The sequence below is a fragment of the Patagioenas fasciata genome, chromosome 6, assembly GCF_037038585.1.
Source record: "Patagioenas fasciata isolate bPatFas1 chromosome 6, bPatFas1.hap1, whole genome shotgun sequence".
NCBI lineage: Eukaryota > Metazoa > Chordata > Aves > Columbiformes > Columbidae > Patagioenas > Patagioenas fasciata.
Window position 1 is genome coordinate 16,059,882 of NC_092525.1, and position 24,041 is coordinate 16,083,922.

Genomic DNA, 24,041 nt, shown 5'->3' on the forward strand with positions numbered 1-24,041 from the left:
TTTCTATTCAGTACAGTCACTCAACAGCAGCCATCACCAAAGCAGAACTAAGAAAGGTTAGTATCAAAAATCATTCGGTTTCATCTTTCAAGGAGAACTGCCTACCTTTTACTCACACTACATTTCAGCCCCGTCAAAACAGAAATTATTCTACCCCACTGTTACAGAGACACACATATAGCTGAAGCCTATGTGAGCTATACATACAATAGTGAGGGCAAAATTTGTCTCACATTTTCAGTCATAGCAGTTGTGTGATGAAGCTGCGTTTATTGTTTACTTGTCAAGCCAAATTAAAACAAAATCCAGAGCAGTACTCACATATATTCAAGAATTTGCAGAAAATATTTTTTTCTATAATAAGCCATAAGGCATTATTGACGACTAAGGACTGATTTATCATATAATCTATTTTCTCCTAAAGTGAACTTCTTTGACTGTAAAGTATTTTGTACAGGGCTGGCCCCTGGAACCATACCAAAGCTGATCTCATCTTTTACTTAGAAATAAATCAGAGCAAAAAGAATAGCTGAAGCACGGCACAAGGAAGGATGAAAAAGCAGGGACCATGTGAATCTGGATGAGAAAAAGCCACCAGCTACAAATTTGGCACCTGGTTTCAGGAACAGATTCTAGTTCTAACCAATATCTCCTAAGGTGTGCAAGATAAGGCTGTTGGGACGCCTCGTGTCCCGCAGGAACCCCTGCCCTGCAGAGCAGGGTGTGAGCAGGTCCCTGTCCCACAGCACAGGAATTGTGGGTCTGACACTGCGGACTCGAGCCCAGGGACTGGCCAGTGCTCTGCTGATACCCACCCCTGCAACCCCTGGCATACGGGCTTCTTCGGAAACCGCACAGACAAACCTGACATAATGTTCAAGCCAAAAAATTGAGAGGATTTATACAGTGCTGGAAAGAGCCAAGACGTGACAGCACAAGAACACTGCACAGCTATGACCTGTCAGTGCTCTCCTTTCCCTGTGTCCAGCACACCCCTCAGGACGTTGCCTGTCCCCGTGGGCTCTGCACTCCTTCACACCCGCTGGTACATATTATAGCATCTGCTTCCTCACTTTCTGTCTTCCTGAAGACAGCCAGGTTCATGACAGGGCAGTAAGTGCAGGTGAATAAGGGAAACAAAAAGTAGACACAAAGAATTCCCAATGCTAGGGAGCAGACTTTACAGAGTGCTGTTCAGTGCTCAGTGGCTACAGGCACGGAGAGAGAGGACAGCTCAGCGCCGTGGTTGCTGTGCTGCCACGGAATTTAGTGGGAGGATGAGTATTCCCTCCGACAGTGACTGGAAGCACCAGGTTAAAGCATCCTGCTCACAGCATCTCCCCATGCTGCAGACAGCAGCTTTCACAGCAGTGGGGCTGGCGGGGCTGTGGGGTCCCTGCTCACACCCATGGGCAGCACCCCCAACAGCGACCCAGTACCATGGCCCGGCAGCTGCGGGGTGTCCCATGGACAGAGAGGAGTGTCCCATGGACAGGGAGCGCACAGCCTTTCTCTAAAGAACACAAAGTGCTATTGCACAACTATGACAAAAACTAACGGCTTTTCTTCTACGTAAGACAGGGCCAGAACCATCTTTCGCAAGCAAACTGAAAGAGCTCAGACAGACATGCAGACACACAATAAGTGCACTTTTGCAGCATGATTTGCCCTTTCACATAGTCATTCACACAATTCTCTCACAAATACAAAATAAAATGTCTACTATTAATGAATATCCTGATACGCAAACAACGCTGGATCACACAATAAATGATGTAATTTCTCTTAATTCTCCTTTTACTACTCACATAGGTTCTTTCGGTAACATTTTACAAAACAAAAAGCCTCTTAAAACCAAAGTGTCTAACATAACAATGACAAATAAAAGTGATATTTTTCCATCACAGTTACTTTATGATAGCAAAATTACCAAACCACCTCATTTTTACTTGAACACAATTTTCAATTTCTCTTCAGTAAACACATGGTTTTGAACTTCTCCCTAACATACAGATAGAAGCAAAAGGGACATCTCACTTAAGAATTCCAACATCCACGAAGTTGCTTCCTCTGTGCATGAGAAAGCACAATCATACCTGTGTTTACTTACCCACAATTCCTAGTGCAATGTAACCCAGAATGACGACTATGAAGATCACACAGCAAATAATGTCTGTACAGTGCCTGGGGACAGAAAGAAACACTTTTTAAAAATAAAGTATCTAATGCAACCTTTGAAAACACCAAGTACTTTAACATCTGAATAAGACGTCTGCATCTGCACTTGGTAGCAGTCTTACAAAATCACATTTGAGGTGTAAGGCCCAGCTTTCACAGCAAGACCAGAAATACATGTGTGTGCCCTCTGCATTGTAGACAGCAATAAAAACAGATTGAGGAACAGGTTTAAATATTATTAAAACAAACAATGCCTTATAACACTGAATCCAGGAGATCACTCATGATATAAGCTACTACAAGACACATCTGTCTCAGCACTTCCCTAAAGCTGGTATCAAATATTGCAAACAATGCAATTAAAGAAAGATTCAGCACAGCTTACATGTATTATAAACAGCTTATGAAAAATAACAGTGTGAAATTAAAAAAAACCCTATACACAACTACCCTTAATCTCTGCACGAAATTCTGACTCAGCTGCTTGATCTCATTTAATGCAACCAAGATAAGCTCTACGGGGAGGACAAAAAACCCCACCACGTTGTGCAGAGCCATACCTTCTTTTATGGACAAGTGATGAAAGAACAGCACTCTCCAGTCTGAAAACTCAGCCGGCGAGTAAACTGAGCCTTCAGTTCAACTACTGTCTTCTGCTGGCTGGTGTGCCTGTTACGCTCATGCAGGCGGAGATGTGGACGTGCAGTGTCTGACCATGACCAGAGCAGCTCCAGAAGGGCAGGAACCTGCAGCGCAGCAGGTCCAACGTATCTGTGGGACCATCATGTCCCAGGGCTCTCACCGGGGTGAGCAGCTCCCTCGCTCACACACCAGCTCCAAAAGCCCTGTTTCTAAACATGCGTGGAACCTAAAGTCACCTCTTGCAGGCCTTTGCAGGCTCACTAGTTAAAAGACATTCGCAGCCCATGGTCTGCCAGGATCTAATTAACAAAGGAGTGAATTACTGGTAAAAGGGCGTGCTGCCTAGAGCCTCCTGATCCGAAGGATTTCAGTCGCTGTTGTTATTTACCACGTCCTGCTCATCTGACACAGTTTTGGTGAAGAACTGGTGGCACAACCTAAAGGCGTATGGCCCGTGGCAACCCCATTCAGGCAGGGTCTCATCCACAGAGCCCCCCGGTGCCGCGCTGGGCTATCCCACAGCTGAGTGACAAACTGCTGCTGCTCCGACCCGATCCAAACCCTGTCCTGCTTTTCCGTGATGGAGGACTCCTGGGAAACCCAACGAGTGATGCCGGCGAGGGGATAACCTTGGTAAAATGAGCCCATGCCAGGAGCCAAGGGACGCAAGTCGGCATCTTAGAATCCAAACTGACATACAGGCATTTTTAGTATCTACCATTCTTTCTGCCTTCCAATCTGTTCCCTCTTACAGAGAACTGTTATTTAGCATGAAGGAGATACAGGCGGCAAATCTTTCAAACAGTTGGAGAACTTGAAAACTGTTTCCAGGTGTGGAAAAGGAATGAACAATCCTGTGCACTTCTCTAGAGAGACACAGTTTTAGCATCTAATTGAAACAATTTTTTAATGAGGATGAGGTGGCACAGGATTCAAGGTCAATATGACAGTAATCTAAGAAAGGACAGCTGCTTGAAGTAGCAGAAGCGATGCTAAAATAGCGCTGCTCATCTTCCCAGCCTCTGTTGAGAAGCTCTTCTGACACTGCCCAAGCTTGGCTCTCACCCCATCAGATCAGTTTTTAAGGGATACAATATTTAATTCAGGATGTCTCAGAAGAAATATGGCACCATAAGTACTGTAATTACAGCTTCTATAGTCTCAAAACCCTCTTCCAGTCCATTTCTCACAGGTCTCATTTTATGATACCTAAACGAAATTAAAGGTTACACCCATTTGTGCTAAAACTTCCTTTTAAGGTTTTGCAGAGCCACCATAAGCAAGCGCCCATAAACACTTTACCGAAGTGCAGGGTTTTCTGTTCTTTATAATACCCAAACTTCTGCACAGCACCTAGTAAAACTCATTGTTGCCAAGTATTTCTTTTGTATAAGTATTTTAAAATATATAAGTAGTACACAAAACCTCTTTTGGGAAGTTTCAGAAAATTTTGAAGCAGTTCGTACAGAATAATTGTTGCTTATACATAATAATTGCTTGTTTTACTAGATACTATGGGTGAAACCTTGGCTACATACAACATCATTGTTAGCTCAAGTAGCTCAGTTTCAGGGAAATCATAATATTACCTCATAAAAACAAGGCTCCACAGAAGAAGAAAAGAAAATGTAAAACATCTTGAACAAATAAATTAAAATAACTCGGTGAAGATAAAAGGTAATACTGTGAAGATTCTGGGAGTTTCCAAAGTTGTAAGAACTAGAACAATGGGAATTGCCTCTTCCTAAACAGGAGACATTGGAAGCCCATGCTTATTACTGAAAGCTAATCAGAAATTATCCAGCCATGCTTTGACTTAAAACAGATTTGATACGGGTTTTTTTTTCAAAATAAGGTGGCAATCCGCTGTGGCAAATCTGCTTTTTCAGTTTGTTAAAGGCTAACGAGGCAGAGCAAAATCACTCAAGAGACTGAACTGTTATACTGAACCCTAAGGAAGATGGGTTAATGGAAATATGGTGATCAGAATAGGAACTGAGAACACTACTTATCATATGGGCTCTATTATTTTTCTTAAAGATAGCACTATCATAATTTCATATAATTATGTGTAAACATTCAAAGATTGATGAGAAAAAGCACTTTACATTTCTTAAGGTATGGTTTACAAAAACATTAAAAATGCTTTTGTTAATAGGTAGCATTGAAAATTTTGATGGGTTTTGGTACTTTTTAGATAACCAAGTTCCATAATCTGAACCAGAACACAGTGAGTCTACGCATTTGAACAGAGGAGTTTCCACAGAGACAGACTGCTGATTAAACCATCAGATTCATCATTTTCAGGTGACGTAATAAAAGACGGTCATTTGGCTAAGTGCACAGTTCAGGCTCTCACATCACATTTCACTGCTCACTGCTGTCATTTAGTCTGATTTGCTTTCCACCATCTCTCAGAAACACAGTGGCCTCTTGGCCTCTCCCACTGCATCACACGTGGCGGTGCATGCAAACAATGCTTTGTGCATGTGGAACAGCACCCTGGCAAATAAATGAATGCAGAGATGAAATCATCCACACAGAGTATTAGTGCATAAAAGCCATTTATTCACTGACAGTTCGTGCACTTCATCATTAATGACTGACTAGAGCCTGCCTCTGTTTGGCAGTTCCACGCCCAATCTGTTACAAGTGCGATTTTGGTGAAGATGCTGCACTAGCAAAAAATTATGATGTTTATTCGTTAAACAGCACTAGCAGCATGTCAGCACCTACGAACAGTCCCGAGCATGGCACTCTGCAGCCACAGAGCAGAACGCAGCTCCAGATGTTCACAATGGGTTTTGAGTTGCCACGTTCAACTCTGCTGACACGCTAAGGTGACCACTGAGGCCCCCTCACTCTGAGTTCCTGCTTTGGGACTCCCCTAATCCATGCTGTGTTGAGGTGATGTTACCCAACTTGGTGCCATCTGCAAACTGATGGAGGGTGCACTCAATCCCCTCATCCAGATCACTGATAAAGAGTTAAAAAGAACTGGCCCCGCTACCGAGCCCTGGGGACACCACCTGTGACTGGTGACCAACGTGATTTAACTCCACTCATTACAACTCTTTGGGCCTGGACACCCAGCCAGTGTTTTACTCAGAGAAGAGGTAATTGCTAGTTAAGGTTAGGAAATTTTATTGGTTTTTTTCAAACTGTTAAAAAAAGATAGCTCAATTGTTATGGAAGTTTACTGATATTCAATTTGCAGGAGAACCCATTAACTACATTTTCTAATCACAGAGGAAGAGATGATCTTTGTCTTAACAGGAACACTGAATTTCTGTAAAGATTTTCAACAATTATAGATAGTCCAGGAGGCATCAGTAGTTTTTAAAACACAACAAGAAAAAAAACCTACGATGTGTCTAACCAGCAAGAGGACTATTAGAAAACCCCAAGAAACTACATAGAGGATGGAGAAAAATAACAAGGGGCAAGAGTAAGAGTTAAGATTAATTCTGCAAAATTGGAGATAAGTCAGAAGTGTGATTTACACTAATTTGATTTTGCCAGAGCAGTTTAGAGAAATATTCTATGATTGTATTGACTGTATAAATTCCCTTACTGGAATTTAGAGAAAATCTAAACGGAGGAAGGCAATTCATTTTATACCCAAAGTAATATAATTGCATTAAAAAAATCCAGAAGCTTGATTTCCCACTGTATGATGGCACCTGACTGATTTATCCACAGACATCTTTAAGATATGACAATGCTGATGGAAGAAATGGGTTTTTTTATTCTTAAAGAAGCACAACACATTCTACCTACATTCTTTACAAACCCTTAACTTCACAAGCCTTCCCCACAACACTCCCCCCTTCATCTGCATTGGCATGAAATACTGAGACCATTCAACAGAGTCCCCTGCTCAGGTGACAAACCTGCCTGAAGTCCAGTACAAAAGGCCATTACAATGCCAATGGGACAGAGGGACAGACAGACTGCTCCAGGGCTGTGACAACAGACATGCATTCAGACATTCAGAACTGAGAGGTGCCCAACTTAGTCCTCAAGTGTGAACCTCTGCGGGCAGGGAACGATGGCTTAGAGAAATTTCTGCCTTTGAGGAATCAGAAACAGCTTAGATTGAAAATATGAGGTGCTAGATTTTGTCTCACATGAATTAAGTTAAACTGCCCATGAGATGGAGGGTAAGGAAGGTGTTCATCTCCAGCTCAGGTTGACAGGGAACACCAGGAGTTTCTATTTTCCTCCAGAGAGCTGTCTACCAGAACTTGTGCTGCATCACTTTGAGATGAGAAATTGCTGAGCTACTGCTTCAACCTCTAAGTTTATTCACTTGGTAGATATGATATGTGAAACCTTGCAAGTATTTTCTGGTAGTAATGCACATAGATGAACACTTAATAACACCCCAGAACTACCCCTTAAATTCATTCCTATAGACAATGCACACAAAGTCTCGCTGGCAGTATCATAAAGATACTTCTCAAATTAGGATCAACTCCCTAAACAAACATTTCCATTTATTTCTAAAACTGTTAGCTTTCAGAAAGGAAAATAAGAAATACACACAGTTCTCATCTATGTGAGATGTATGTGTGTGTTCAAGTCTTCTGTCACACATTTTCTGCTGAGAAAGAAATTTGATAAATAACTGGTGGTTCTCTAATTTATTCTTCTCATTAAGGACAGTAAATACTAGTTTACAACTTACTCTCTATGCTACACTTACATCTGGGAAAACACTGATGAATTACCCATGATCTCTTAGATGCTTTCTGAGCAATTTCACTTGACTTGTAAACTAGTGAACCTCTGAGTGGTACCAGACGTGCTTCCATCTGCAGCACCGACTGCGAAATCAAGCCAGATTGTTCGGGCAGGAGGCTTTGTAACTAAGCAGTGGGTTTCGGAGCTACTTTTTGGTTAGATACCATCCACTTTTTCAATGTACATTTCCACTGTACACTAACGTTTTTATGGAGAAGAGTGTCAGACAGGTTTGAATGGTACGGAATGAGAATGGAAAGAACTGAAATGATTGCAGTATGCAGTCATACCAATCAAAGACATCATCTTGATAACATCATTTTGTACTGTCATGAGTTGGTTGGCTCAGAGTCAATCAACACAGCCATTGCATTTTAATCCTTTTCAATAAAAATATGTTTGTATGAAATACACCAAGTTCCACACACAACCACCTTGAGAATGATAGTGCTATCAAAACACCACGCACATCGCCCTGTTGAACGCTCCTTTTAGCCGCGGTGTGCAGCACTCTAACCACTGATAGCATCCCTCTTCTATTAAAAAGAAACCCAAAACAAATGAAAAACCCACCACCATTAAAACAACAACAAAACCCACCACCACAACAGACAACTGAATCTCCTTGCAAAGGATCCATCTAACAGTGTGGGAGTGATCCATTATTTAACAGACATTAATACACTATTAAGTAAGACTTGGCTTTCTGTTTCACAGTTTTTCAGGCTTTTAGTGGTCAGGGGGATAGCTTGGTTCTCAACAATTTCAGAACATTATTTCTATGCTACAGCACCTCCAAAAATGCATCAGCTTCAGTAGTTACAATGATGGGATGTGACGTTTTACAGCTGTTGCTGCACCTTTCAATGCCGATACATACAATCTGCAGCCTATCTCCCTAGAAACACATCCTCTCCGTTTTTCAAAATTGAAAACAACCAATGAAAAGTGACAGTGAAATCAAGAGCACGACGAACTATTTTATCGGCAGAAAACATAGACAGGTGTTTCCCTCACCACCACACAGTCATGCCAGTCCTGGCAAGGCACACAGAGGGCTCTGTCCCCACACACATTTGCATTACCAGCCTTCATTTGTCTGGAAAAAAATGTACGCTTTCAGTTTCCTGCTATCTCTTCTCCTGCAGAAAAGTGGGAAGCCCCAAAGTCAGAAACAGATTCAGGGAAGATGACCATTTTCCTCCTGTTGAACTGTTCGGAACACCTTCTGAGAACGCATTCTGTTCATAGGAACTACATAAGTCTTTATTTGTTTGAAAGACTGTGGTTTCCTAATCATTTATTCTTAGTAATTGTAAAAATTAATTTAAAAACCCCTGGTTCATTCATTGTATTTAAAAACCACTAATAATAACAATCTTAAAGTACCTCAAGGGCATGTCTATAGCACACTGCACAGTGCTGCACTGATCACCTGAGTATCCTGCAGAAATGGTCATCGGCTGAATATAAATCCAAGGGCAGCTCATGGCCAAGTATGCACAGTAAGCATCAATGCAGCTATCACTGCCTTATGATCTACTGGACAAGGAAGCAATACCCATAAAGTCCAGGGAACTGATCTTTTCTATACTGTTCTCAACAAAACTATCTCGCCAAAGCATTATAAAATGCAATGGATGTATGTGGTATAGTGGTGTTGCACTGTGTTCATTTGGTTGTGTTTTTAAGAAGCTGCTGTGCACTGTACAATTGGAATAGCACACATATACACCCGGAATTGCAGAAGCTGTCACAGCAGCTCCACAGATGCAACAGCAAGCCACAGTGCAAAACCAGCTTTTACTAACTGTGCAGTCCTCCTGGCATCCCATCACCAGAGTTCCACCGCTCCCCGAGCACGAGGGAACAGCACAGTAAGAGACTGCTCAAAAATACCATTAAATTGCAATATTTTAGAGTCCAACTCTGCAGCGCACAGCACCATAGGTAGTGTCACTCACTTCAGAGTGAAAACCTGTCCACTCAAGTGAGGGTTTCAATGTGAGTCCTTCCAGCAGCCGCCCCGTCACCATCCCACTTTCGGCCAGCGGTTTGCCCCACCAGCCTGGTTCAGCACCAGTGTCACAGCACACCCGGGTCGAGCTCTGGAAAGAACCAAGTAAATCCCTTGAGGAGGTGACTGCGGGAGCAGGAAAACCAGCTGCAAACTGCAGAATGGAGGTGCTGCCTGGAAACAGGACAGAGCGCATCCCACAGCTGTGGCACCAGGACACGACAGACAGCAGGGGCTCCACAACATGAGGCACACAGAACTGTCATTCAAATTCGACGAACTTGAGAGCACACAGTTAAATATTCCCTGGTAATCATAAAACCTCAAGGGTGGTAAGGATTGTCTTCTGGATTTAAAAGAATCGCAGAATCAAATTCACAAGTTTTGTTAATAATATTTTTATCCCCTGTTCACTGAAGAAAAACCCAAAAGAATTAAACAGAATGAGTTAAGGTATTTACCTGTTATGAATAGGTCCTCTGAATTTTGGGTCAAATTTCCTTGGTTCACCTGCATTTAAAATAAAACAATATAAAAATACGTCCTTATTTAAAATCTATAGAGAGGGGAGTGTTAACAGCAGTCTTTGAAGAACTTTTTCCATATATCCCAGTTCAATCAATTCTTTTAAAATAATTTCATGGAGGCAATATCAGTAATTCACACAGGACCTCAGGGACACAGAGCGGCAGCCTCTCCCTTCTGTGCTGGTTATCAGACGAGGCAGCGATCCAGTGCTGACCCGGCTGCTCCAACTCCCCGCAGCAGCCCCAAAAGAGCGGGTTCCAAACCTGCTCCAGCTCCAGTAGAGCCCGGGGGGAGCAGAGCGGGTTTGAAGCTGGTTGTGCACACAACCCTGAACATGGTGCTGCTTTATGTGGATCTCAGAACAGCAAGAAAGTCAGGTCAGGTCTCTCCTAGAAACATGCAGTAGCATTTGGCCAGAGGTTACAGATGGAAGGAGTCAAACATGATAGAATTTCTTCACATAGTTATCCTGGTCAGCATAGTTCTCATTGATTCACTCTACACATTACCAAACCACATTAAGAAGCTCCTAAATACAAACCCACCAATCTGTGCTTCACATGTGGACTGGAATAAGATGAATTACAGTATGACTTGAAAAGAATAACAAAAATTTATGGTAGAATTTACATTTTCAAGTTTCAAGCTAGTGTATGAGGAGAAAGAAGCAGTCCTTCATTCAATAAACCAGGGTTGGGATTTCTCCTTTTGAAGCTAGTTATTCAGCTTTATGGGGTTTTTTTAAAATTCGGTAATTACAGAGATTTACTGAACCAAACTTTATGCAATGAAAAAAATCACTTCTTCACTCAGATATCAATGCTAGAATACAAATGACTGTTTCAGAGCACTTTCTCACTGCCTTCTTAAGGATCTCCACTTCTGAAGATATCTAGTATTAAAGGGTGTTACCAGCCTATGCTTTCCCCCACCCGCAGAAAAAAATACTTATTTTCTTCAATTAGGGAAGAATTCAGCAACAGTGCAAAAGTAGAATTTACTTATTAACTAAATGCCAGACTTTGTTCTTGGTTTGTATCACAAAAACCTTATCAAAATACACAAAGACCAGTACAATAAACACTGCAGATAATACAATTCTATTTGCCCTTCCTCTGAGGTGTTTAGGTCCACCTTACCTGGCTCTTAAACCAAATATACTTTAACACAGAAGAGACTGGGAAAGCTAAAATGTCGGAGGAGTGACGTATGACAGCAATGCTGGGAGTGCAAGATGTGAGTTATGCTGTTACACAACTACGATGGTCCAGAAAGTGAGTGCACCATACACAATACCTAACACCGGACCAAAACCAGTGCTTTGAAGAACATTTTTGCACAGCAATTTCTACGATAAGTATTTCTACAAAATAATTTCTCTCCAGAACAGTTCAGGGTCTGTAACATTACTCCCTAAGGACAATTTTGGTCACCAGACATACTGAAGTGAACCTCTGCTCACAGCTCATCCAGGACACAAGTCTATCACACAATAACAGCCAGAGTCGATCACTTGAAAGATCCATGGAACCCACACCCTGTGTCTAACCAGGGGCTGTAGTGAATCTCTGAGGAGAAATGAAAAATCCAGGCGACCAAAGTAGTGACTTTGTATTTCACAGTTGCGGGTGAATTTGTCATTCATTTCATAAGTCTCTATTCAACTTCCATACACTTTAACAACCTGCAATGCCCTACACCATGGAGCACAACGGGTTAATGAATCATTGAAGTACTACCTCCTTTTGCCTATTTTAAGCTTGCCATCAGTCATCTCATACCTGTATGGTATCATGGCAGACTACTAATAATTTTATAGGTTATTATATTCCTCTTGCCTACCTTCAAGAGTCCTAGTCTGTTCAATTGTTTCCCATACATAAACCATTCCAGTTTGGGTCACGCTTATGTTCATTTTCTGTACCTTTTTCAGTGTTACTATATATCGCTGGAAAAGGAAGGGCCAGAACTGCACAGGATATTCACCACAAATGTTGGCTGTGATTTATACAATCATGTAATGACTTCTTCTATTTGATCTCAGTCCATTCTTAACAATTCTTTCTTACAGTCTACTTGATTTTGGGGGCAAACACTTTCACTGAATCATCCATTAAGACCCCAGTTTCTCACTCTTGAATGTCAGTCGCTAGCTAAATCCCACTACTGGAGTAACCTCTTCTCCAAAGCTATTAAATATTCTCCTTCATAATTGAACAATGAAGTAGAATGAACTCTGCAACTGTGCTTGTGACAAGTGTTAAAATACTTCTGGAGACAGAATCAAAGGGATTTTGATACACAATTTAACAATTCAAAATTATTTTCGTAAACTGACGAACCTTATCAAGACAAACTCCATTCACGAGTCCATACATAATAATTGCTTTCAACAACACTGACTAGAAGAATCCTAATGAATTACAGCAGACTACAGACAGAGAATGAGTCAGTGCAGCAACATCTTTGCTAAAAAAAGCACAAAGTCACTCAAGATGTGAGCATGACTGGTGAAGTCACTGCTCCTTGTGCTTGGGACATGTAAGGCCTCTGCTGGAAAGTTATTTCTAGATCATGACACTAGAATTTCAGATGATACAGACAAATTAGAGAGAGCAGAAAGACTGATTGAAAAGAAGACACTAAGAGGTTTAGAAAAAGCAGTAAATGAATGCAAACTTCAATGGCTGTGATTAAGGGAAGGAGCACAAAACAACAGTCTTCAAGTACCATATAAAAACAACAGAGGGAGAAATAACTTCATCTGCAGCAAAGTTGGTTTAGGTCAGGCATCATGAAACCTTTCAGAACACACCAGCTTCTTAACATTTGTCTTTATATCATTTACTTACCAGACAGACAGGAGCGATTTCTGATCTCCTTGTACAGCAACAAGTTAGATTTTCAAAAACACAACAGACTTTCAGCAGGGAAGCAATACACTTATGTTCTGCTTATAGATGTTGCTCCAGTCAGTCATGCACTGAGAAATGTTGCTGATGGGCAATCTCCTGAGCTTCCAGAATGGTTACAGTGAGCAGAATGCTTTTATAATGCGACTGGTTGGGCAAGATGTAATGTTTCCACAACTAGCCTCCTTTCCATAAGAAGATCATTACTAACACAGTGTATACCATTGTAAATAGCTCAACTTTTTTTATGTCATACCTGTGTGCTTCTGAAATGAAAGGAAGAAAACGCATGTCAAAAGGTACATGTATTTATGGAGCATATTCACATTTGTTAGGGGAACTCCACAAGACTGCTACAATTAAAACTAACACCCTGTAACTAACAGGCAAGCAAATACAAAAGCTGATTCAAATGCAGACTCTCAGCCCCAGGCAGGAGCAGCGATGTGAGACGGTACCGGTCACCTCCAGCAATGAGGTTCTGCCCAGCACGGCCTCCTGGCACCAGTACCCAGCTCGTTGTGCCCAAACACACCGTCCTCTCGGCCACCCAGCCCCTGCTGACAGCCCAGTGCAGAACACAGCAGTTTACAGAAGAAAGCGAACTATAGGCTACGGTAAAAATACACTGACAGAAGCAGTCTGGAGCATCACTGGAATGTCCCTTACCAAAATATATGGTACAGCAATTGTGATCATAGTTTCGTGCAACAACAACAAAAATGGCGTTTGTTTCTTTCTCATTTTTCTAAATTAGATAATAAATTCCCTACTTAGTTACTACTGTTCTTTAAAAACTGAGCAGATTCTTGAGGGGTGAAGTGGTAATTATTTACGTTATTAGTATTAATATTTACATAGCTCCCGGTAAAAGCAAACCACTCCCTTAGCTACCAAAGCACAAAAGTATTTAGAAATCAAATTCCAAGCTTTAGGAGTGTGGTAGGCACAAGGAAGAAAGCAGTGGTGTGGGGTAACAACTGCCATTTTCTTTGCTAAGATCAAAAACTGAGATGATATTCACTTTGCAGATGGGACAGATCTATTTCACATGCTGCTTTATAATAGGAAACTTTTGTACGTTGTATTATAATACCATTACAAGAAATATTCCACAAGATACCTCATTCCAAAGAGCATATCAATTTAGTTGTTGCATTTTATCACTGTAATAATTTTTAAAAGCACATCTAAATTACTTAAATAAGAACATGCTATATATATATACATTATATATAAACACTTTACCTTTGAGCTTGCAAATGTTAAGCTGGAAAAAAATGAAGATGCTGCAAATAACTGAAGAAGTTAGAGAGAACCATTTGGGGCTTGATCTAAGCCCAGTAAAGTTGATTGAAATAATACAGTTGAAATAAAAGAGATTTAGATCAGGCACTTAAGAACTGTCACAAGCAAGCAGGTAAATTACCGTGTTTTCCATAGTAGTTTCCTTCATCTCTATCCATGTGACTGCGCCTGGATCGCTTGAGCAAGCTGAGGTACTGACTGTGGCCTCCTGTGCTGCCAGCACACCTTCCCAGCACACACAGGTACACACAAGTGCTATTTCAATGGATTTTACAAGGAAGCCGAGCACCGCAGACCTCTCCAATCAGAAGGGCAGTCTCAGGGCGGGCAGGCGTTCCTGCGAGCAGAGAAATCGCCCAGCCCAGCACCCAGCAGGACGGGGAGCAGGGACTGATCAGCCGCATCAGCCCCCAGGTGTGAGCAGAGAGGGAAACGCCTGCACCTGAACGCCGTCTGTAAGACACGCTGATGGAAGTCAACACAACCACAACATGACTGATGATTTCCCAGCTGAGAATAAGGTACTGCGCTGTCAGTAATTACTGTGCTGCTGGAGCCCATACAGCTCAGCACTGGCCAGACCAGTTGTACACATGGGAGCAGCTCCCCCGAAGCACAGGGCGTGCAAGTGAGGAAAACACGATTTACTCCAACACATTTCAGTCTAAGATGTAAACCATCTGCTGTATATCAAATTTTCAATCTTGTCCAGTGGAATATTTATCTTTAGAAGTAGCTATAATTTACTAAATTATTTTCTTCATACAAGGTACATTTTGTATTTCTGCATAGCACAGAACTGCAGAACAGAAAACACTTGAAGTCTTGGCATTGTTACTTTGGATATTATAATGCCTGTACAGAGAAAGGAAATGCAAGGCATTATAGCCAGTATGTGAATCTGAAATCCCAAAACCATAAAAAAAAAAAGCTTTCAATCTTAGCAACCTCTCCTTTTAGCCACAAAGTAACAGAATCCCTGTGTGGTGATCCCGACCAGCATGAAATATCCTGATCAGTATGAAATTCCCATTCACTGTGGAATACGATTGAAACACCAATCATAGAATTCTTTAATGGGAAACACATACACTTGCATATGCATTCCTACAATAAGTTTCAAGACAGGTCTGAACTACATGTGAGAACAACAAAAATAATGTTTTTAATTCAACCCTGTCACTGTATCGTACACAATGACAAGGAATTATCTTCTCAATTTAGCACAGCAACAGACGGGCTGAACAGACAGTGCTGAAAACAGACGTACACTGACTGACATGGCACAATATTCCTCAACTCTAATAAAATGCTACTTCTGCTTTAACAGCTATGAGTTTATTAGTGTTTCTTCCTTGGTGTTTGGTCAACGATTACACGTGCCTGTGGCTAGAACAGGTGTGGCTTTGTAAGAGAACAGCATTTTTATTGGAAAAGCCTTGGAGTAGTATGTTTATGTGCTGCTTCCCTCTACTGGGGTAAATAGGCATGTTCCAGTGGTTAAAAGTTCCTGTGATGTGCCTCAGCAATGGTGACACCTCCTTTCAGCAGGTGAACACAACCTGCTAATTCAGTGCTCAAAGACACGAGCGCACAGGCCACCAAATGAGGCTGCTAATGAATACCCAGGATGTATTAGAACTGGATGAGATCCACCCCAGTTGATGTTTCACTAAAAAGTCATGTGGAGATTTTGATGCTTCTGCCCTTCTATCCTGGGTAGGAGTAGGAAAAACCACAGTAACAAGTTCTTGCACAACTCATCTGTCCCTTTCCAAAGCAGAAACTTCTTAAACAGGTATGTACATATCATAAAGACAACTGGCTGGGAATCCTGAGGTCGGTCACAGTCCAATGAAGAAGGCTGATCCTTTTCTACACCGTGGTAAGAAAACCAAGCACTAAATTAGGCTCTAAGAATGTAAAACTTCGAAATTAATGTTATTGCACTGTCCTAATTAACCATGTATCTGAGGAAGCACGATGTTCTCCCTGTCATAGCCACAAGACAAAGTGAATGACAACACAGCTGACCATCAGTTTGTCCAAGAATTGAGCAACCTGTTTTCCTGAGGTGGTGCCTGTGCAATTAACACGTCGTCCATGTTCACTTAAGATCAGGCAAAACATCGAAACCTGTTTGACCAACATGATATGATCAAACGTCGAAGGCCCACACCTAACATTCTTCTGACACTAGGGACAACATACGCTGTTAGGCACATTTTGAAATGTACCGGTTGCCAAACAACCACCCACAGAAAGGGGACTGAAAACGTATACACTTAATATACTGCAACTTAATTGAACTCTAAACTACAATTCTGCCATGCGATCAAGAATACTGAAAGCCAGTAGAGGTTTTGCATTTCTCTAAACATCAAACAATAAGTTTACCTGTAGTTTGTATCGCCTACACAGCTTCAAGGCTTCTATTTCAATGTGCTTATTAGCTGTTCCTCCAAATTCTTCTTTAGAGATGAAATAATGTCTGGTTTTTTGTCTCACAGACATTTTTTATTCTTGTTCTGGGCCTATTGCAGCCACAAGTTCTGTAGAATTTCCAAGCTAAGACACAGCTACCAAGATGCTTCCAAAACAGAGCAAAATGTGTGGGAAGAATAATTCTGTGCAACCTGTTCTGCAATTCCATGAGATGTTTTGTCAAAGTGAGATGGGGCCCAGAAGACCAGGTGAACTCTAGAGAAAGCTGTTATCATGCAGTTATGTTTGATGTAACTGTTAAATATCTGTTAAATATCTCCTTTTCCCAACATTTTTACTTATTAATCCAGCTAGGAAGTGTGCTTGGTCTTGAAGCATAGTCTCGTGCTTTAGCAAAAACAGCATCCAAAATATAAATACAGCTGTTGATGATGCTTTAACAGGAAAAAGTGATGTTTTGAAATAAGAATCAGATGCTTCCGAACTAGGATCAGAAAATGCCAGAGCTTTTCATTTTTGGGCTGCTTCACTGCAGTTGCTCCATGAGGACAGATGCTGGCCAAGGAGTGTTTCTCCTGGCCGAGTCTCTAGCCCCAATTGCTTTATACCATCACAAATCATTGCAGCCTATCTTGTTTATCTTGTACTGTAAAATGCTGCGTGCAGATACCATACCGAGACTTTTTCTATAAACCATTAAAACAACATTAAAATAACACTTTCACAACCTTAGAAGGAGGGTATTATCTATAAGCATTTAGCATTAATAATTAAACCACTGCACTGTTTATACTGGGAGAGGAATGACAATTATACACATTTTTCATACACAAAAATGTCAGGTGGAGGAAACAGAAGCTGGATTATTCTGGACTTTGTGTGCATCATTTATTTACCACTATTTTATTTGTACAAATGTATTCAATAACTTTGCAAGCAAGGGGACAGTCAGTCCCATAACCATTTGAATAAACCAGTGTTTAATTCACAAAAGCCATTTGGAAACTCCAGTAATCAGAGCCTTAGCAGCCATGCATAGTTTTGAAGATCTCTACTCCTCTGTATACCAGGCCTTTTCTAATGGTTGCAGATTTAAACTAAGAATGGCCACTGGTTGCCTAATGTTTGTTAGACAAATTTGTCTAGTGAGCTATCAATAACATTCTCTGTGAAAGTTAGACATCGAGAAACCTGATGTAACATGTTGTTAAAACATCCAATACATCATGTGTTTCATGTTGTTCTATAATTGCAAATGCAACTAATGTTTAATTTTTCAGTCATGATTACTTACCCAGTTCTCAGAAGGCACCACAGTTAAGATAAGGTTCTATTCTTTCTTTTTTCCCCTCATTTTCTCTTTTAACATTTTAAAATGCAGCTTGTATCTTGAAAACAACCTTTCAGATGGCAAAATTTTGTAGACAGTCCTCTCAGTTTTCAGTCCCTGTTTTTGGCTTTCTGTGTCTTGTAGACTCGGTTCCCAGCGTGTCCTCCCTGTTCCCAGCACAGCCCCATGTCCTGCTGTCCCACCTGTGTCCCGCTGTCCCACCCCACCAGCCTCAGACAACTCACTTGTTGAGCACATTCAGCAGCCACTGAGTTCACCTTCACAACTAGGAATTCACTTTTAGGAGGAACTGTATTCCTGCAGCTGAACACAGGAATTGGAAAATAACCTTCTGTTTTCTTCAACAATAACAACAACAACAACTCCATCACTAATATCACAAAATATAGGAGCCTGATATCGAAATCAAAGGGAAGGTATAAAACAGGCAAGACAACCTTCAGCTCTAGAACAAGTTGTACTTTACTGTAAAGAGGAAAATGGACTATTAATACTCCTCTACAAAACATTTTTAGGACAAACAAAATTTATTCCACTAAATATTTAGCCCTCTAGTGGACTCTGACGTTTGAGAATTACTGTCATTTTCTGTGAGACAGAAGCTTGGTCCTCTGCAATTAATTACTTCAAAATGGAGACAATTAATATATTTTCACAGGCATTCCCTTAAGAACTAAGATCAAATAGTAATTTAAAATTGTCTCCTATTGCCTACTATTTTTTATACTAAGAAGTATCCACTAGAAAACAACTATTATAGTCTATACAGAACCTTCAAGTCACAACTTATTTAGCAAAGTCAAAATTTCTTTTAGATGTAAATGGAGTACTGGAAGTAGCATTACAAATTGTGCTTTTCCTTCTATTTGAGTAAAAGTATTTGAATAGTAGTGTCAGTCCATTCAAAACCAGAGAAATGACATGAGGTAATTCCTTGATGTAATCCACCGACAGAAGCATACAGATGAAGCTCCACTTCTTTGAATAACATTAAGAAATTACAATATTTTCTAAAAATTGCAATCCAGACATCCTGATTCACTCAACAAGCTACTGTCTCTCAGCCTTTGTTTTTCAATAGAATATACAAATATTCACCCCCATAGTACTTTATTCTGGGGGAAAAGGGGACACAAATCTATAAAGTACATTCTTATCAAGCAGCACAAATTCTCTGGAAAAACCGTCTCTGGTAATTTAAAATATGGCTTTTGGAAACTCCTCAGCCCTCCAGTCTGCAAGAATCTGGCCTGGAAACTGCACCCAGCTATGATAGTTGCTTACAAGTGGGAAAACAGAAAACCATCCAGAAAGTCTCCCTGCATAGCCTGGGGAAATGGTAAATTTTTACTCAGTCTCCTTAACAAGTCTTTGGATGTCTTTATTGTATTAATTATCTTTATCAGCAAGCTGTTGCAGCACATGCTCTATGTTTCACCCACCCTCGCGTTTTGTATCTGAAACAAAACCATTCTTTTTTATAAAAAGCGATTGAACAACTGGAAGCACAGCAAGACATTTTCTGCCCTAATTCAGGTCTTTTTGGACCACACGTGACCAAGAGCCATGTGGGTGCCATGGGACACAGTCCGAGGGGGCACAGAGGACAGCCTGGCCCCATGGGACACACCAGCACAGTCACAGGGCTCACGGCCCAGCTTAGAGAATACCCTCCACAAAGATTTGAAGGATTCTTCTGCGCAAACATTGCTGAAACAATCAATACATCATGTATGCAGAGCAATGACTGGTAAATTACACTACATTAGTCTAGGCAATTTAACATATGACAACTTGATAGTTTAAAGCATTCCCAAAAGCTATAAAATGTTGTATTTTCCCTTTACAAAGGACAATGTTTGAACCATGTACACAAAGTTTCGTGTGAAAGTCTAACTGCCCAATTGCATGACCAACTTTTGCACTTGGTTACTAGTATCTGGTATGGTATTTGAATACAAAAATAACTGGTTATGCTTTAGACTGATTACAAGGTTAGGTAAACAATAGATTTGTGGAGAAAATGAGTGACTCATGGATAGGATTAAAAAACCTTATCATTAGACGCTTGCTAATTCACTGGATATTGTCTGTATAGAAACACACACCTTGCAAAGATATTATTTTTTTATATATATATATGTATATATATATATAAAGCAAACGATTCAGATGGAGATTTGGTGACTCTTGACTATCTGGAATATTGTGTCCAGTTCTGGGCCCCTCAGTTCAAGAAGGACAGGGAACTGCTGGAGAGGGTCCAGCGTAGGGCAACAAAGATGATTAAGGGAGTGGAGCATCTCCCTTATGAAGAAAGGCTGAGGGAGCTGGGGCTCTTTAGTTTGGAGAAGAGGAGACTGAGCGGTGACCTTATTAATGTTTATAAATATAAATGGTGAGTGCCACGAGGATGGAGTCAGGCTCTTCTCAGTGGCAAACAATGATAGGACAAGGGGCAATGGGATCAAGCTGGAACACAAGAGGTTCTACTTAAATTTGAGAAAGAACTTCTTCTCAGTGAGGGTAACAGAGCACTGGAACAGGCTACCCAGGGAGGTTGTGGAGTCTCCTTCCCTGGAGACATTCAAAGCCCGCCTGGACATGTTCCTGTGCGACCTCACCTAGGCGCTCCTGCTCCAGCAGGGGGATTGGACTAGATGATCTTTTGAGGTCCCTTCCAATCCCAAACATACTGTGATACTGTGATATTGCTTGTTTAACAGAGGTTAAAATTTATGTCTATATAACACTGTACACAAGGCGCATTATTATGAATGCCCGCCTTTCTGAAAGCAGGCTATGTACAGCTCACTGTCTGGTATAATGAACAAAGCACCAGCTCTTCATGGTTGTTTTTGAACCATTAGATATGCGGTTACAAGTGGAGTTTGTAAGATTATGTTAATTAGATCCAGAATTTTAATAGGCAGCCCCATTTTCATTTATTTCGCCTTCATTTCTGAGACTACTGCCATTTACTGTAGGATGGGCTCTGCAGTTTTACCGGTGCTAACAATGGCTCTGTGTATCTGGAACAGTGAATATATTCACAAAATGATAACACAGGCAGATTTAATTTAAGAATTTATTTGAGCAAATAAATCCCTCACAGTTGCTTAGAAATGGTCAGAAGTGATCCATTGTTCCAAGTTTTTTCCGCTTATTAATAAAAAACAGACTTCTACTATATTCCTGATTTTGTCTTCATAAAAAATCCTCTGGAATCAAAAGCTTGGGTTTAAACAAAGCCAAATGTGTTCTTAGACAAGAGAAGGGGACTGTGACAACCGATGTTTTCTGTCTCTAAAGGCACAACGTGTTATGCCAAGTTGGTCTGCAGCCATTCAGCCAGGTTCTCTTCCTAGGTAATAAGGCTGTTAATAATTAAGTAGCCAACATCACTTAAAAGGATTTCGTTCCCAAAAGTAACTTGTTAGCATTTCCAACATACAAAATGAATGACATATTGTTACAGTGATGCAGCAAATAATGTCTCCATACATCTATGAAGTGCTACAGTAAAAGAAATACAATTTATGAGAAAATCCCTTCTGCGAACCCACCTGCTCCGGCAGAGCAGCTGCCAAGATACCTTTTAAAGCACTTGGATTCCCCCTCTGCTGCAACAGCAAAATGCAGGATGTGCTCCATATGTAAGACTCAGTTAATTGTAACTGGTTTAAAGATTTCCCTGTTTGCGATGCAATCAGGAACACATTTCTATTGCTGTTGGTATATCACTTTGGAACCAAAACTGCTGAAGAATATAATCCTGGATGTAAATTCATGGACACAAGGTTGTAAATAACAGCCCTGAACACTCAGTCTAGACTGAAAAGATTATAGGAATAAACCCATTGAGTCATTAGATGTGGATGAACCATAAGACGTGTGGAATCGGTGAAGAGGTGATTACAAAAGATACAACCTGTAGGAACATTTCTCCGATATTTTCTAGAGTCTGAACAACACGCTGTTCAGAAGAAAGGCCACTCAATGCCAACCCTGCCCAGCACCTGCTTCCATTACAGGAACACTAGAACAAGCCTCCGAGCACCTTCAGAGCGAATGCTCAGGATCCCAAAGCCTGTCCAACACGAATACTGGTTCGGAACCCCACCAGTGCTTTAGGGAAGGGGTATTGCTACAGGCTTTGTAGCAACTCCAGACTGCTACTCACACTTTAGACATAAATTGCATGAAAAGAGTATTCCAGCTCCCGTGGGGGGAAGGAAAAAAGAATTCACAGCCCACTGTGGATGTGAATATTTAATGTGAATGTTTAACACATGAATATTTAAGAGACTGACAAGTAGCTTGTGTAGAAGAAACATCTCAAAGACAAATCAAAACCAGACCAAAGTAGGAGATAAAATGTGATTTGGGGAGATTCTCTGAATATATATTAATCTTACTAACACTGAGAAAGTTTTTTAACACAGCTGCAAAAACATAAGAGAAGATGGAAGTCATAAAAATAAGGATCTGTGTTACGCTGCTAAAAGATCAGAAAATTCCAATTTCAGGAGCTAAACAGGTCTCACCTCCTCACACAAAGTCACAGAGAGAAGAGCATTTTACAGTCCCAGGCTCAGCTTTAATGCACTGCACATGTCCCTTAACATTTTAAGAACAGTAAGCAACACAATCATAATGGATATAAGAACTTGCTGACTGGAACTTCTGTTACTATTTTCTCAGCTTAAAAACCTTAATAATAGGTCCAGATGTCTAAATACTAGTCTATAGCTTAATCTCCAATGTATTCCTATAAATTGATATTTGGTAAACAGTAGTAATTGCACAGATTATAACTGGACACTAGAGCTTCTGCTCTTATAACAGATTATCAGGACAAAGTTGTAATCGCCTGTAAAAACTGTGAAATCCTAGGAATTAGAAGCAAAGTTAACCCTGAAAATTGAGCCTTTAGCATTACATTTTCATTGCTGAATTCACTGCAATGCTTTTTCCTGTTGGGGTTCTTGGCACTGAGAAGTGTAGTCAAGAAATATTGTAATAATAATAACCAATAACTAATAGATTGTTGTTGTTATATGTCCCAATAAAATCTGTATTTAAAGTGGTACACGTTAACACACAGATACCACATCACGCTTCAGTTAGAACTGAGCTTACAGAACACCTTACCCTGGTGGATTAATCTAACCTCTTGAGACCTCGAGGGAATTGCACGCCAACCTAAATGTCATGGTCTGCTGTCTGAATTTGCCTTCTACAGTGAAGGACCACAACGCAGTATTCATCCTGATGAGCCTCTGGTTGATCTGAACAAAAGGTGTTGCAAAACTAAACTGTCAGGGTGTGAAGAGAAGATTTCACCATGCATGCTTGTACCCTGCTTTTTCCTTAGCATTCTGCTAATCCACTAATCTCTTCAAAAGAGGAAAGTGAGGAGAAAGACACAATATACGTACTATACTATGTATATTTTTACCATTATTACCAGCACTAACTAAATATTCCAAATCTCTGGAGCACCTAAAAAATACTATTAACTAGTAATTTTGCAATGATTGTATTTTACCTACATTTTGGTTATGTGGGTCTGTGAGTCTACACATATATAGACTTAAAATTGTAACTCGAGGGGACTCTGAAATGCAAGATTTTAACGCTGCAGGGTGACACGTGTCCGTGTGTTATTGCGTGATAACACATGCAGCACCTATACACAGCTAGCAGGACACACACCTCCTCTCTAGTTCAGCAGAAATAACAGTTCTGTTGAGACAGAGATCCCTTCATAATAAGCAGATCTCCATTGAATTCCTCTGGCTAAAGCACAACCAGGACATTTTCTCAGCTTAAAAACCTTAATAATAGGTCCAGATGTCTAAATACTAGTCTATAGCTTAATCTCCAATGTATTCCTATAAATTGATATTTG

The 24,041-nt window shown here is 40.7% G+C and overlaps 1 protein-coding gene across 4 annotated transcripts in view; it reads right to left on the reverse strand.

The window, feature by feature from the left end:
• SLC44A5 (solute carrier family 44 member 5) overlaps nucleotides 1-24,041 on the reverse strand; it is an 83,124-nt gene that overhangs the window by 34,943 nt on the left and 24,140 nt on the right. For 3 of the 4 annotated variants that reach the window (XM_065842106.2, XM_071810033.1, XM_071810031.1), the window contains exons 2-3: nucleotides 10,045-10,093; nucleotides 2,111-2,184 (exon numbers count right to left, since the gene is read on the reverse strand). In XM_065842106.2, coding sequence (XP_065698178.1) covers nucleotides 2,111-2,184; nucleotides 10,045-10,093 — 123 coding nt within the window. Of the gene's footprint in view, nucleotides 1-2,110; nucleotides 2,185-10,044; nucleotides 10,094-14,452; nucleotides 14,599-24,041 lie in introns of those variants that run through there. The other variant, XM_071810032.1, reaches the window with a different exon arrangement.